This window comes from Lupinus angustifolius, chromosome LG14, assembly GCF_001865875.1.
Source record: "Lupinus angustifolius cultivar Tanjil chromosome LG14, LupAngTanjil_v1.0, whole genome shotgun sequence".
NCBI lineage: Eukaryota > Viridiplantae > Streptophyta > Magnoliopsida > Fabales > Fabaceae > Lupinus > Lupinus angustifolius.
In genome coordinates, this window is record NC_032022.1 from 13,814,963 (window position 1) to 13,832,394 (window position 17,432).

The 17,432-nt window shown below is 33.6% G+C and overlaps 3 protein-coding genes across 3 annotated transcripts; 1 reads left to right on the plus strand and 2 right to left on the minus strand.

Annotated features, from left to right (window-relative positions):
• Positions 1,845-6,974, plus strand: LOC109327131 (glucose-6-phosphate isomerase 1, chloroplastic-like). Its single transcript, XM_019560177.1, has 14 exons — positions 1,845-2,459; positions 2,794-2,916; positions 3,123-3,221; positions 3,305-3,388; positions 3,932-4,075; positions 4,151-4,216; positions 4,600-4,668; positions 4,759-4,866; positions 5,272-5,324; positions 5,407-5,545; positions 5,648-5,804; positions 5,925-6,003; positions 6,542-6,608; positions 6,709-6,974. The coding sequence occupies exons 1-14, from the start codon at positions 1,920-1,922 to the stop codon at positions 6,841-6,843; spliced, it is 1,863 nt and encodes a 620-aa protein (XP_019415722.1). The 5' UTR covers positions 1,845-1,919; the 3' UTR covers positions 6,844-6,974.
• On the minus strand, positions 8,537-10,703 carry LOC109326905. Its single transcript, XM_019559800.1, has 4 exons — positions 10,596-10,703; positions 9,816-10,565; positions 8,801-9,261; positions 8,537-8,698 (listed from the first exon to the last, which is right to left on the minus strand). The coding sequence occupies exons 1-3, from the start codon at positions 10,613-10,615 to the stop codon at positions 8,814-8,816; spliced, it is 1,218 nt and encodes a 405-aa protein (XP_019415345.1). The 5' UTR covers positions 10,616-10,703; the 3' UTR covers positions 8,537-8,698; positions 8,801-8,813.
• LOC109326904 (aspartyl protease AED3-like) lies at positions 13,664-15,216 on the minus strand. The gene has a single exon (XM_019559799.1). It carries the CDS (start codon positions 15,113-15,115, stop codon positions 13,802-13,804), a length of 1,314 nt encoding a protein of 437 aa, XP_019415344.1. The 5' UTR covers positions 15,116-15,216; the 3' UTR covers positions 13,664-13,801.

The window sequence follows — 17,432 nt, forward strand, 5'->3', positions numbered from 1 at the left end:
TCCAATGAGATGATTGAAATGTGATGATGATTATTTCAATGCATGCACTGTATAAAGAAAGATAAGCACTTTCACTCCTCTGAAAACAGAATTGAGTAGAATTGCTTTCCTCTAATTTTGATGCGTCACCCTCAAGGTAACTTAGCCATGTTCATGTCTATTGGTAGAGATCTTAAGGAGTTTGTTGCAACTCAAATTTTCTTTTGATATGGAGTCAATGCAGGATTATCACTGTAGTTTCAAATATTATACATTTGAACCTTCTCATAAAACTAAAAATGTTATTAATACCATACCAATAAACAAATTTGTCAGGATACATGTATATTGGTAAATTGGTTCAATCAATGGTTAATTGTTGGTATAACATTTGGTAAAATTAAGACATTTTCAAATTATTTATTTTTTATTTGAGATTTAATATGTATACACTGTCAGTGTAAATATGTTTTTTACACTGTCATCGATTTATTAACTACCATTGATCAATGGTGAATGATGTGTTGACAGTGTAAAATGATGTGTTGACAGTTTAAAACAATGCACAAATTTTAAACTCTTTTAATTGTATAAAACAACGTTTACATTACAATCTAAAATGGGTCATATAACCAATTTTGATCAATTTTATCTAGTTTTGATATATTAGCTATGTGATATACATAGGGTACAAATATGAGGTCCAATTTGTCCGTACAGTAGTACAATCCAGTTGCTTGAAATAGGGCAGATACATGTTACAGAAGTTGCTATTCCTAATGTATGGTACCTTCTATTTGCTAAAGAGACAATAACAGGTAGGGACAATAGAATAAATAATCTACAGAATATTCCCTCCACATTCGATTCAAATAACATTAAAAAAATAACAATAGCAATCATACATAATGGATGATTAAAACTAAGAACAAAAATATATAATGGACGATTAATAAACTACAAAATATATAATGGACAATTGCAAAATATAATTTTGATTGTATCTTTAACCTAATATACTACCTTTGACAACAAACAACATAGTGATGTAAGACCCTACTACATCATAGGATGATTAAAATGTTAAATGTTTGATTTCTGAGAATAATATTTATTGGAAGAGATAATCATACATTCCGAAAGAAATTAGTTTCTTATCCAAAATGTGAAAAAAATTCATCGATAGTATAAAAAAAAATACTACCTTTGACCAGCAATCTAGCACAATCATCATGCTTTTGCAGAAAAAGACATGGTTGAGGTATTTTCGTAATAGCGGAAGAAACGGAGACGAAATTTGGTAACAAAACAGATACACGAACACACGTAGTTTTCATTATTCTTAAATTGAAACCAACCAATGAATTGAGTATGTTGGATATGAATATCATCGCCGCCACCACAAAGAACACAAGGAAACAGAACCAACCAGACTAAACGACAAAACTCCTCTTCTCACCTAACTCAAACTTAACTAAAAAAACTTCTTGGTTTCTTCAAATTCAACTCCATCACTTACCTTCCCTATGTATCAAATTCCCATGCCGCAACTTTTTTCACTTTCAAGATATCATGTAAGAACTGATCGCTTTCCATATTCGTGACTGCCCATGAAATATTAATTCCGAGAATTAAAAAAACTTTTATGATTATTGGGTATATTTTAAGAATTAATCACTTTATGAATACGTGACTACCCCTGAAGTATTAGTCGTGAGAATTAATTAAAAAAACTTTTTTAACTACCAAAACATCATTTACAAACTAATCATTTTTAAGATATGTGGCTGCCCTGAAGTAAAAGTCCCAAGATCTATTGTCATTTCGTCATCTAAGTAGTCTTATACTGCTAGACTAATTCATTCTCATGACCCAACTACTACCACCACCCTTAACTTAAAAAGGACCTTTACACTTTTCATTTTCATCCCTGAACTATCATGGCTTCAATTTCACTCAAACTTTATTCATCTTCTCCAACTCTCAAACTCCAACACCATTCCCCAACCTTCCTCCGCAAACAACTCATCTCCTTCCCTACCCGTCCCAAACTCGCCGCTGAACGGACCCTTCCTCTCTCCGTAGCCCGTGAAGTCCCGGCGGAGCTATCAACCGTTAACGACGGCGCCATCACCAATGAAAACAAAAAAAATCCAGGGTTGGTGAAAGACCCAATTGCACTATGGCAAAGATATGTGGAGTGGTTGTACCAAAACAAGGAACTTGGGCTTTACATCGATGTGAGTCGAATTGGGTTCAGTGATGAGTTCGTGCAGCAAATGGAGAAACGTTTCGAGAAAGCGTTTCGTGCAATGGAGGGGCTTGAGAAAGGTGCGATCGCTAACCCAGATGAGGGTAGAATGGTTGGACATTATTGGTTGAGGGATCCTAATCGTGCACCTAATCCTTTTCTCAAGAATCAGATTCAGAATACTCTTGAAGATATTTGTAACTTTGCAAATGATATCATCACTGCTAAGGTTACTTCAATTTAATTTTCTCTGTATACTTGTTATGTTTGTATTATGTTGACCAAAAATTTATGGGTAGATGTCTCTTTGGAGAAAATTTTAGTTGTTCAAAAATAAAGTTGTAATTGTTAACATTATATTAGAGTATGAGAAAATAGTCTATGCATGATAGTGTACGAGTTTTTTACATTGTCAGCTTATCATTTATGTGATGAACCTTATATAAAAGCTATATACATGGATGGTGGATGATGCAGTGGTCATATAAAAAACTTTACCCTTTTAGTTGTTTGTCTCTTGTTCTTGTAGTAATTTGTGTTTGGTGATGAATGTACCATGACAGATTAAGCCTCCATCATCTCCCGAGGGCCGCTTTACTCAAGTACTGTGTGTTGGAATTGGAGGTTCGGCTCTTGGGCCCCAATTTGTTGCAGAGGCATTGGCTCCGGATAATCCTCCACTCAAGGTATTCTGTTGGTGGAATCTTCATGTGTATTTCATTTCTCACATGCATTCAATAATGTTGTATTTTACGTATATACTTTTGCCTCTGTGTACTGCCTGCTATCAAAAGTTTATGTTATTTGCCAAATATATGAGTAATCAGTGTTATTAACTATGAAAAGAGTATCTTTTGTGGGGGGCTCACAAAATTGTTTGGACTTTTGGCAGATAAGATTTGTTGACAATACAGATCCTGCTGGAATTGATCATCAGATTGCACAACTTGGCCCTGAACTTGCTTCAACACTTGTAATAGTGACATCAAAGGTCTGCGCGGAGATTGTATTTTGTTTATGATGTTATTGGTCCATAGAATATGTTATTGACTTGAAAATGTCAATTCTCTTCAGAGTGGAGGTACCCCTGAGACTAGAAATGGTTTATTAGAAGTACAAAAGGCCTTTCGTGAAGCAGGCTTGGATTTTTCAAAACAGGTTTAATATCAGGTTTTCCTTTTTTATAATTGTTTATTTCACATCATTCGAATGAAAGTTTTATGAGGGTGAACATGCTGCTCATATATAGATTGATTTGCATATACCAGTGCAAAGATACTCAGTTCCAATTTTCATCAATGTTGACTTTTCAAATTTGTTGTCATATAGTTTCTCATGTTGTACTATTTGTTTTGCTTGTTTCATGATTAATTGAAGTCTTTAAATTGTAGAGAATTATTCTCTTTATTAGTAGATTAATATTGACGGTGAGCCTCGTCGCAACGGTCACATTGTTGCTTCATGACCAAGGAGTCACGAGTTCAAATTCTAGAAGCAACTTTTCCATTTGCAAGATAGTTGCGGTTTTATGCATCTTTTTTATCATTAGAAGCAATGTTTATTGTAATGGTGCCACATTGGTTAAAAAATAAAATCCCCCAATGAATCCATAAATACTATCGGTGTACATCACTGACACAAGAAATATAAAATCAGTTCATGGGCTTCTCTGATAATTTGCTAATGCATGCTATAATGCAGGGTGTTGCTATAACACAAGAAAACTCTTTGTTGGATAACACTGCTAGAATTGAGGGCTGGTTAGCTAGGTTCCCCATGTTTGATTGGGTCGGAGGTAGAACATCGGAGATGTCTGCAGTTGGGCTGCTACCAGCTGCTCTTCAGGTAAATGGCCATAAATATATATTCAATGTGTTTATACTTCGACATTGTATCAACTTACAATGCTTCTTAATTCAGGGCATTGACATTAGAGAGATGCTTACCGGTGCAGCATTGATGGATGAGGCAAATAGAAGTACTGTGGTATGCATCAGTTTCTATCTCAATTTTGTTGAATTTTAAAATCCAAGTCATGGCTGTTTAGGCGAAGGACTAACATATATGATAATGCAAAGTGTTGTACTAGACATAGAATTAATCTTAATGACTTTCTCTACCTATAGTACTACTGGGCTTCTCATGGCAAATATATGAATGGTGGCTGGATGTTATAATTTCATTTTTTATAGAAAACCTTGTCTTCCTAAGAACTGACATTAAATGATTGATTGTGAAATGACAATCAATTGTATAGTACCGGTATATTTTTATTATTTTGCCCTACTTTACCATCTTATTGGCTTATCCTTGCTTCTCTCCTGTATAACGAAGCAAAGGATCTCTGGTTAATATATGATTTTGTGCAGTTAAAGAGTAATCCTGCAGCTCTTCTGGCTTTATCCTGGTATTGGGCCACTGACGGTGTAGGATCCAAGGTGAGGATTTGTTATTTTATTAAGGATTAGCATCTTGTAAACTTGTGTTTTTGTTTCAACATTGCTAATTGTTTTCTTTATACTCTGTAGGATATGGTTATCCTTCCATACAAGGACAGCCTGTTATTATTTAGTAGATACTTGCAGCAGCTTGTGATGGAATCACTTGGCAAGGAGTTTGACTTGGACGGTAATCGGGTATGTCTTACTCTAATGTGCAACAAATCTGAATAACAACACATTTTGTGCTTTGTCCCGCATTTTGGGGTGAATCTATAGATGCCTTTAATCACTCAATACGTTATAGTTGTGCATGTATCAGGAAGTAGCGTAGTGGACTCTGTAAGACTGTAATTTCTAGTTGACGGTTTTTGTCTTCGTACTGTGTATACATTGCTGTACTTGTATATGGCGCCCTCTTGTATCACATTTGACATATTCTTAAACTTGACTGGACATTGTTGGTAAGGTATTCTAGTTTTCATAGGATCATGAAACTTGAGCTACATGTTATGTTACGTTTGTTAACTATGTTTTCCCTTGCATGCTTCAGTCTTGCATGAGTGAATGATGTATTTCCAATCCAACTTTGGGATTCCACAGGTTAATCAAGGAATCAGTGTTTATGGAAATAAAGGAAGCACAGATCAGCATGCGTGAGTTTTCATGCTAATTTTGAAGTTAGTATGATATTTTATTGATTTGATTAACACCTAATAAAGTTCTGCCCCCTTTCAGCTATATTCAACAATTGAGGGAAGGAGTGCACAATTTCTTTGCAACATTCATTGAGGTGCTGCGTGATAGACCCCCTGGTCATGATTGGGAACTCGAACCTGGTGTCACATGTGGTGACTACCTGTTTGGTATGCTACAGGTCTGATCTACTTATCAAGCTCAGTGCCTTATCAATCTCGGTGTTTCATTTCAAAACGGTTGTTGTCAGTTTATCTTTGCACTAAAATTAGAGTTTCTGCAGGGAACAAGGTCAGCCCTGTACGCTAATAACCGAGAGTCTATCACAGTCACTGTTGAAGAAGTGACACCAAGATCAGTTGGTGCTCTTATTGCCCTCTACGAGCGAGCAGTAGGAATATATGCATTCCTTGTCAACATAAATGCTTACCATCAACCTGGTAAAACATGATCGATCTCTTTAGCCGGATTTAAGATTTTCTTGTTATCTATTAAAGGATTATGAAAATAATTTACCCTATCAATTATTTGTGCGCTTCTAAATTATGATAATCACTTAGGTGTGGAAGCTGGTAAAAAAGCAGCAGGTGAAGTATTAGCACTTCAGAAGCGAGTGTTGGCAGTGTTGAATGAGGCGAGGTATGGTGTATATTAGAAAATATCAGGATTTTCTTTGTCTTAGAGCTAGGTAACGTTATTATAACTTCTGCACAAGATCAAATTCTTGAGAAGAGTTTTTTTGAAATGTGTGTTGGCCCTTCTTCTCAACAGCACAAAACGATACCCTGCCTGCGACCAAGTCCAACAATGTTGTGATGCGATGTGTATCGTACTCGATATTCACAAGCGAAAATTACACAAATATTCCCCCAAGTTTTATCTTCATTACACTTGTAACCCTTTTGTTTTAAAAGCTACACTCACCTCCACTTATAAGAGGTCGGTGCGATTTCAATCAACTGCAATTTCACCACTGAGTAGAAGTGAGTGTAACTTTCGAAACAAGATGATTGTGGACTGCGTAGTATAATTAAGTCAAATATCATCAAATGTTAGTGCAATTTCACCTACTTTTACATTTCTTGAGGATGATAATCACTGAGTGCTTAGCATTATACACACACATGTTCACTTGTCACTTAGGTCTATCATTATACTTATATATTTCTGATTTCAGCTGCAAACAACCTGTTGAGCCATTGACGCTCGAAGAAGTAGCTGAGCGTTGCCATGCTTCCGAAGATGTACATAGCCTTACTCGTTACTTTTCTCTATTATTATGTTTACTAATCACTTTATTAAAAAATATCGGATAGGTTTAGTAACGTTTTTACTTGCACGCAGATTGAAATGATTTACAAGATCATTGCTCATATGGCTGCGAATGACAGAGCGCTAATTGCTGAAGGAAGCTGCGGTTCACCACGGAGTATCAAGGTTTTCCTTGGAGAGTGTAACGTTGATGACTTATATGCATGAGTTAGATGAATGTAATTCTTGTATCATTAAGTTATAGCCATATTTGAATATTGTTCAAAAGAAAGGAAACATCCTCTAATAATTTGGTTTTGATTTTGAAGAATCAAGGTTTTTCTTGCAGAGTGTAACATTGTTGACTTGTATGATTGAGTTAAATGAATAAATTCTTGTCTCATTACATTGTAATTGTAGTTGTGTTTTGATTAGATTTTATTGAAATATATTATTATAAAAAGTCTTAAATTCGAAAGATTAGAATAGAGAGAATTAAAGACTATATATTGGACTTAAATTTTTTGTTATATCTTAAACCAATTAGAAACACATCTATTAGAGCTTGTAATACTAATATTTATATATTGGTAGTTGATTTATACTATCATAGATATAGATAATTATTGGTTAAAATTCATCAACAAATTCTTTTGTCTCTTATTTATTTTTTAAACTTTATTTGATTGTTTGCATCAACATTATGGAACAATGACTTATGCTTAACCAACATGTTTGAATACGGTTCAAAAAAAGGAAACAGCCTCTACTAATTTGGTTTTGATGTTGAAATTTTTATCATGAATGAAATTGGAGATTTTTGTTTAAATATTCTTAGAAGTGACAAATTTTTATTATTTGAAGAGGAATTGATGAAAATCATATTCATACAAATAACTTGAATACTAACCTGTTCTCTTTCTGGCCATGTGGATGGGAATAGCGCAATAACTAGAATTGAAATCCAATTACAAAATAGATGTCATTCTTTGTTTCATTGTTGAGAATATTAATACTCTTTTAATAAATACTCTTTTTCATATTGGGCATTGCAACTTTCTCCTAATAGCTTCATCGTGAGTTGGTTATTGGAGGGTATAGAAGGATAAAGAAAACTTTTTAATTATGAAATATATTTATGAGATGACTCTCAAGTTTTCATTTTCTCCTCCTCTTCTAAATACTAAGCCGCAAACAAATTCCAGAAGAAATTTGATACAAAATTACTCTTGCAAGCTTCATTTATCATATCAAACATAATCACCAAGCCATCCTATGGTGATTATTTTTTGTGTGAAATCATCACTAACTATATTTGATATAACAAGATCCATGATTCAATTCTCCTAGTATTTCATTTTATATATCAAAGTAGAACATGTATTATACTTTGTACAACATCACCATATTACTCTTTGTGCACGAGTAATCATTCTAGTTAGACTAATATACAAGTACTTTACACGATTTCAACTCTCATAAGTTTGAGAATGCATTATTGGTTATTGTATAAATTTAAAACAATTTTAGAATTTTATACCATTTCAAAACTTTTCAGGTTCCCTCTTTCTGATAAAAAAATGAGGGGAAAATGAGTTAATATACATATGGCGTGCTTCAATGCAAGCCCCAAGCCTTTGTTTAATCCTGAACAGAGGTCACATGTTATAAACAGTGTCACATTCCCTATCTTGAGCCAATCAAAATATTACATTTTATTCATATGATTGACATAAGATTGAGAATGAAACACCATTGGAGAAAGATAATATATGTTCTTTAATCCTTACTTCTTCAAAATATAGCTATATGCACATTCTAATATCTGAATCGAGAAAAAAACATTGTTTTTTATTTTGATTTTTTATAATTTTATATATAAATCATCCCTCCAATCATCGTTGAATACATCCCTCCAATGTGATCATTAACACATTATAACAATTCTCACAAACGACCACACAATACACAAATAAAATGTTATAGCAAAGAATTACAACTCCCACAAAAGAAAGTAAGTCACAAAATGAAAAAATGAGAATCTCCTTAGTGCTTTTTTTGCTAGAGCCAACAATCCCCACTCTCAATATTTCTCTCTATCTCTTTAAACCCTCCATGTCTTCCTCTTCATATATACACATAAAATGGTACTTCATTAATTTTCTATCTTTTCCATTTCACACCACTTTTCTTTCATTCTAACCCCACCATTGATGCACTGCTACACCTTCATCTCTCAACTTTCCATACAATGCTAAGCATTCCCAATAAGCCCTTCTACTTTTACTATTCTTTTGCTTAGGACCATGTGGCTTGCACTCCAAGAAAAGTTCATCCACTAACCCTATCAACTTATTTCTCATCATTTCTTCAACCACTTCAGCCTCAGCTTTCATCACAACATACTCTTCCTCCTTTACATTATTTCTCACCCAATCTGACATTCCTATTTGAGGAACTTCTTTCCCTGAAGCTTCATCGGTTGTCGTTTCTATCTTGTATATTTCGAAGTTCTTGTTTCTTGTTGGGTAATTCTTTTCAAACCAATCACTTTCACTTCCTCTATCTTTCTCTCGTAACCCTACGTCGATGAAAACACGACGAGAGTAGCTTTCAAGGGAATCACCCATCAAGTCTGGTAGGTACCTATATTATGCAACATTCTTCGTGTTAGTGATGATTAGGGTTTTAAATAATAGTATAAAACTATAATTAAGACTATGATATTATAGTTTTGATTAGTTTCACAACCATAATGATAGTACAACTACTTCAACAATCATACTTTAAAACCTTATAAAGATGTAAGTGTTTTGAAAAATAATTAGTAGATGAATGAAAGCATGTTATGGCAATTGAAAAGATTAAACATTTATTTTTTTTCTTTTTTTGTTTCAATATTATTGATGCGAGACATGATTTAAGACGACAGTCATTGTTCATCCTTGTTCATCCTACAATCATATAGGATAAGTCTGCATCTTTCTCTTTCCAACAAAACCACATGAGATAGAGGTCAATAAACCCAGATAACCATTCATAGTGGGTCCTTATATGAAATAGTTTATGTCTTTCTATATTTAATGGGAGCATGCTATAGTTTCTAGGGTATGAGAGGGTCCAAAAATTGATCTTCTAATAGTATTTAATACAATGCATGTATGTTATTTGTTAGATAAAAAACAAATTCTAGTAAGTACCTGGTGCGCTTCAAATAAACTCTTGATTTCCCTGATGCTGCTCTAGGTGGCTCTAACAACACATCTTCAAGGTTCAGAAGTGCAGCTTTCTTTGCCTCTGATGCATAACCAAATAGCTTTCTTGGCGCAGCGAAGTTTACTTCATCAACTCCACTTGTTTTCTTCAAAGCTACCGCAATGAAATCAAACCTTCTCTTATAAACAATCCTATAGTTTTCTGGCTTGTAGAAAGTGGCAGAAGGGTTGTTGTTCAGAAGAATAGTGACAACACCATCAGTTTTCAGAGTCCTTTCAATGAATTCCAAAGATTCGGGGAAATTAGTAGTAAAAACAAAATCAAGTGTGTTGTCTAGCACGGAGTTTTGCTTGACAATATCATTCAAAGGAACAAGGTCCATGTTGTAATCATTCACAACCTGAGACACTTCTCCTTCCTTATCATTACTAATGAAAACTGCTTTCTGTTGTGTTTGTTTCATGACCCCTTCATTGATCAAGTCATGGAACAAAATAGACAAAAGCTGGTCCATGGAAGAAGAATAGTGGACCCTCTCAACGACTTGTTGGGTAGTAGAAGAAGAGTATCTATCAACGAAGGATAATGATCCTTGGAATGAAGCAAAAACCAATGCCAAAAGAAGCAAGCGATAACATATCTTAGAGAATTGTGAATTTGGAACCCTAATGATTAAATAACGTGATTCTGTGTACAAATCAACAGGCTTATTGTTCTTCTTATTATTAAAGAAAATTTTAGTTTCCATTCTCATGGTAGTAGCATCAATGAGATCAATCGACATGTTGAACAAAATCTATATATTGCAGTCGAACTGATAATAGGCGACTCAATACACCAGACTTTTCACCAGAAATAATATGAGGAGAATATATAGGTCGAAAGTTTGCTTCTAAGATTGAATTAATATTATGAAAATAGGGCTATGAATGTAATGTATATAGGTAGAAGAAGAAAAAGAGAGGTAGAAAGAGGGAGAGAGGTTGTAAGCAAGATAAAAATAATGTTCTAGCGAGTGCAAAATCTAGATGAAGTGTGGTTTCCACCCACTAGGGCAACATAGTTAATTTGCAATCTTGACCAAAGTGTCATCAATTCCCTCATCCGTTGCACCTCCATTTATTGAATTTATGACCCAGATCGATGATTTTAGTTTAGGACCTATTTTATTTCAGGATAATATGCTTGGATAATTGGACATTGAACATAGTACTAATCAATTGTTATATATATATATATCACCCCTTTTCATCGATCACTTAATGCATGGAGGGTGGGAGAGGAAAGGGATGGATTAAGGTTTTGTGCACTCTAGCAATTTGGTTTTAGGAGGGATACAAATTTGGTGGGATGAAGGGGTGGTAAAAGACTATGGAGGGATTTTATGGGTGAGAGGAAAGGGTTGTATTAAGGGATAGTCTAAATTTGTTTATGGAAAAAAAGTTGTTGGTGCCACGAAAATTAAGTTACACCATTCATACCAATTTTACCTGTTTTGGTGATCCTATATTTTTTAATTTTGCATGTACATGCATGGTATAAGGTGGGATTGGTCCTATTAAAATGCAAGATTGATACATAGGTTTTGGTTGCCATTTGGTACTTGCATTCATTTGCTATAGAGAACAACAATAAGGTATTCTATAAATGGGGTACTGTGGCTTTAAAGTTAGTTGTTTTAAAGATCGCATATGTCTTTAACTAGTTGCTTTGTGAACCAAATTTGGTAAATTTAGTATATTGTTATGGAGCATACCCCTTTTACTCTCCATACAAAATATAAACGAAAAAAATATTCCAAAAAGACCATGTTTCCATGTCTCTAATTAATACTATTTTCAAAAATAATATAAAATATTAATTTATGTTTTTTATTAAAAAAATCAATTAAGTAACATATTTTAATTAATTTGATACATCATTGGAGACGCTAATGGGTACAGGATATCTTCATTCCAAATATAAAGCCTTATAATTGTTTATATGTTTATCTAATAAAATCACATTAAATAATATAAAAATATTTTTTTTAATTAAATAACATATTTTAATTGATCATGACCATGTTTCCATGTCTCTAATTAATAATATTTTTGAAAATAATATAAAATATTAATTTATGTTTTTTATTAAAAAAATCAATTTAGTAACATATTTTAATTAATTTGATACATCATTGGAGACACTAATGGGTACAGGATATCTTCATTCCAAATATAAATCTTTATAATTGTTTTAGGAGAAATCATTAGTGGATTCTATTCTAAAAAATTATATGTTTATCTAATAAAATCACATTAAATAATATAAATTTTTTTTTAATTAAGTGACATATTTTAATTGATCATGAATACAAATAAAGATACAACTAGAGAAAGAGAGATAGGAGATCTCCATTTTTTGTATGACTTGCATTACTATCTTTATCAAAAATAAGTAAAACAAGAAAGTAATTAAGGGTCAATTAATGGGAAAAAGTAAGTGCTTCTAGCACTTTACACTAAAGAGGAATAGTTATATCTAATTTGCACGGTTTTTTGGGCTAGAGTTAAATTATGTATATAATTAAATTATGTATATAACTAATGTGTATAAGTAAGGCTGACAATGAACTGAACCAATTCAGTATTCGTTCAAAATTCGATCTATTATTTACCTCGATAAACTTGGTTCATGAACCAAATGAACTGAACTTGAGCTGAAAATTGAGCTCGTTAAATAAACGAGTCAAACTTGAGTTGGATATGATTCGACTCGTTAGGTTCATCAGCTGGCTCGATATATATATATATTTTAAATTCTATGATCCATACATTATTTTTTATATTTATTGTTATTTTATATATAAACAAAATTATATTTATATATAAAAAAACTTTTTGCAATATTTTTAAAATTTTAATTAATTATTTGAGTTGTCCAAATAATTATTCGAACTGAACCGAATAATTCATGAACTTTAATCAAGCTGAACTCGAGCTAAAAATGTAATTCGTATCAAATTCGAGTCTAGTTTCAAACTGAGTCAATCCTTATTGAGCTAAACCGAGTTTAAATATAGTTTAACTCATTTTCAGCCCTATGTGCAAGTAATATAACAAATAATATAATATATGTTCTCTCTCAATTTAAAAAGATGTATATGCAATTAGTACATCATTTATCTATATTATTTTTTGTAAAGACAATAATAAAATATAAATACTGGATGAAGGAATGCATACATCTTTTTTATAATATAAATAACTTCCTTTTAGCATAAGACTCCATTCACAACTTTGAGCACCAAAATGGCATCGTTGCATATATGATTCCAAAAACGGTCCAATAAAAGGATGAGGAGCAAGTTGATTGTAGAATTATGAATCACAATCACAACAAAATTTCAAAGAAGAGAACGTTTAGGATTAATTTGAAGGGTTTTTACTTTATTTGTGTGTGTGTGCAGATGGAGTAATTTACTTTCCTGATTTTTTTCTTTCCCATTTTACTCACCCATCTAATTTATCTCTATCATTTGTTTAATGCATGATTTCTCAGTATTTTCATTCAATAAACTCATAAAGGGACACAATGACCTGTTGTCTGTTGTCCTTCTCCACAATGTTCCGAACCACTGAAAACTTGTAAAATTAAGATTAAATATTTATTAATTTTTTATTTTTACTTCAATATCATTAGTTCGAAACATATTTTGATATACGGTTTAGGATAAGAGATCTTTATCATCACATCTCTTGAAAATGGCCTTTTAGAACCGTTGAGATGGATGGACATTGGGATGTTTTGAATAAAAGAAGGTACGTCAGAAACAAGATTCCAATACACACGATGGGTCCATGAAGGTAAGTTTTCAGATTTCACAAAAGCCAAACACTAAACATCATGATTGATCTTAGATTAATTTAATCAAATATCATTATAACGATGGGTCCTCTTTGTAGCTAATAAAGACACATAAATGTAGCACCTAGTTACAAAGTTCACGGGCTATACCAACCTTATTATTAACGGTATCAAACAAAATTCTAAGGTTCTGTTGCTGCAGGTTGGCAATGACGTTCAACACTGAGTTCACATTATTGGGCGCCGCCGCCATTGCGAGACAAGCCAATGATCCTGAACTGCTATGTATCAAGCTATTCTCCAATGGCAGCGTCAGATCCAATCCTTGGAAGTGTAATGTAACCGGTGGTGCTAACGTCTCGTATGACTTCACGAAACATGTGTCAAATGCTCCCAGACTCGAGAATGAGCCTGACACCTGTTTCCTGAACTCGTCTCTCACTACGTTGTAAATGGGCTCAACGAATCGGGTTATGACCGTGCCTGAATCGATCACAGTTCCAGATCCGGTAGTGGAGTCAAAAGCGAGGTATTCGGTTGGTATGGGTACGAGGACGTGGCCCACACTGATACCTGTGAGGTTCACGTAGTATAGAGAAGGTCGATGTGGGTTTCGTAAAAGTGGGGTTGTTCTTATGTTCTTGGGCTGGCCCACAGGCCCGAGTTTGAGTGAGCCGGAGAAATAGTATGATTTGAAGCTTGGGAGGCAATAGGAGAATACACCGGAGTAGAGTGCACCAGACTGTGAAAGCAATGACAAAGGCCCACGACCCAAGCCTAAGAGCCCTTGGGCCGGAACAGAACCTCCAGAAATGGCATTGACACATCCGAATGAGTAATTAGGAATGACGTCGGTGGCTAATCTTAGTGAATCTTGGACTAGTGTTGCGGAGAACGAGGAGCCCGCATAGGATTGGTTGAAGGAGCATGGGCTTGTTCCTTCGGCCAGGCAAGGTAGCCCATGGACTTGACCACATTGTGGGACGGAGCAGTCCAGTGAGCCATAGCTACTAGACACATTGGGCAAAAAAGTGGTGGCGGCGCAACCTTGGCAGCCCAAGCACGGGGCGAAGGCCTCATCGGTACTAGTATCCAAGACCATGAAGAGGAGTTGTCCCGGGGTTCCGATTTTAACCCGGACTATGTAGTTGCCGATGTTGAAGGCCTGGCCCGAAGCAATTGGGGCTGAGGTGACTGTTTTTTGGCCCACAAGGGTGGACAAGTACTTCAAACGGGCTGGGTCTTTGGATGCCATATTGATGAGGGTGTTAGCCCATGAGTCTGTGTTTGGTGAGCTGAAGGGTGAGCATTTACCATAGATGGGAATCATGTTGAGGTCTGAGCCATCGGTTTGAGAGGCACAAGGGTCAAGGGCAGTGGTAGTAGTGAGATAAATAAGGTATAAAAGTATTAAGGTAGTGATGAACTTAACATCCATGGTTGATAGAATAGAAGGAATGGAGGATGCTACTATGTGTTGTTAGAGTGCATGCATGGCTGGTTATGAGACCTTTAATATATATGCAAGAGCCTTGGGAAAGGGTAGTCAATTTACGTAAATATCCTTACATTATTGGGGTTTTTTATTCTAGATTTGCATGATTTAAATATCCAACAAAAATTCTCACATGCTATGCTTAAGCTTAACCCACATATTATCTTACTGTATGAGGAATGCGAGTGTGAAATGATAACCGTTTGGATTAAAAATTAATGGTTTATATTTTAATAATTTCATAATTTATTATACATATAGACATATCTTTTCATAATCTGTACCATTGATTTTACAATCACTAGTTAGATAATTTATAATTTATCTTCCAATGTTTACACCTTGTAATTTTGATGAGCCAGATCCTATATTAAGTGTGTCTATTTTTATTTTGCATGTGGCTAATGACAATATCCAACCATACCTTCATGAAGAATAATGTCCCATTAAGTGTTGAATTTGGGTTGCAAAATATAAACTATGTTACAAATTATAATAATTGTATGATAATGCAAGCTGAGCTAGCTGTTTTATGTGTGGACCAATCTAGATTGGAAGGAGAGGCCAGAAAATAGAACAAACTGTACAGCTTTTGGAATACAGATTCATTATATGTGTAAAAAACAAAAGGAAGCATCTTCAAAAGGTATTTGATCATTTAGTGTTTAGTACAGCGATGCTAAGAGTGATACTGAGTTCAATAAGCTGATTCAGCAGCACTTACTCAGCTCTTAAAAGAACAAAGATCCCTTGCCCAGACAATGAAATAAAAACATAAATAATAATATGTTTAGATTTTTTAATTAACATTACATGTTTTCATTGGTGCAGGACAAAATTTGACACATAGTTTGACACAACATATCTTTGATCTTTTTAAAAATCTTAGGTGGGTCTTGAATTCTATTGTTGAAATTATTTGGAAAAAGATTCTTCTCCAATAATGGAAAGACAAATTATTAATTTTACCTTTATATTTAAGGGTAAAATATCATCGCTTTACATATAAATGGTAAAACCCTTTCCTCCCGCCCAATTATTAGACCTTTTTTACTATGAAGTTATGCACTTGTGATATCAGTTTTGTGGTTTTTGGAGACATTATAGATTGACAGAGCTTGATAATTGTCCATACATGCACGAGATGCGGTCGGTCACGGGCATATGAAGACGTTTTTGGCTCAAAATTCATGAATGCATGGGTCCACTATTTCCACATCTACATAACTACTAGCTGGTGTTGATCAACATGCAAATCAATCAAACTAATTAAATCTACTTAGATAATACTAATAGAATATGCCAAGTTGTTAACCCCACTGCCTCCAACAAAAATTATGGCACCTTTGTTTAAGAAAAAGAAAGAAACAAACATTTAATTTTTTGGATCTAGCTCGTCCTTTTTAAGATCATAACACTTAATTTTTTGGACAAAACATAAGCCTCTTTCGTATCCAATTGTGAATAAAATATTTATGTCGCTTTTAAATGGCTATTTTCATGCTTCCGTGTTCAACGAAATTGGTACACAAATGGAATTAAACTTATTTTATAAAACAAGATGGCTTACTAGCTAGCTAGGCAGTACGAATCCAATGACAAAATGATCAAGATTGTAATATCTACACAATATCAACCTAAAGATTTATATATAATTAATATATATCTAATATTAATTTATATTACTTTTTGGAAAAATAATAATAGTAATTAAACCTAAATTATGAATAATAAAGTAATAATATATTATCATACATTTTTTTCTTAAACATAAAATATTGTGACAAATAGTGGCAGATATATGAGTTCGGGCAAGATATGTGTGTCACTACAATAGGTTTGAGGGCAACATATATGTTGGGCTTTTCTCAAGGATGAGTTTGTGGGTCATTGGGATATGCATGTGTACACCTTAATCGATTATGAATTATTCAATTAAATTTATATGTATATTGATTAGTATGTACAGGTACTTTGTGCCTGTTGATCTATATTGTATGAAACTACATATTCAATTTTTGTATATTTCATTTTTTAGAGTTATAATGTATTTAATGTGTTTGGTGTACTTTATATTATAATTTTTGTGTTTATGATAATGTTCAAGTTAATATGAGATATGTGATTTATTTATGCGTTGTTGGTAGTTAGTCATGATTACATGATTTTTTGTAAAATTAAATAACGTTGAGGGTAAAAAAGAAGTGAAAATTATACCATGATGAAAATTAAATAATAATACTATAAATATAATAAATAG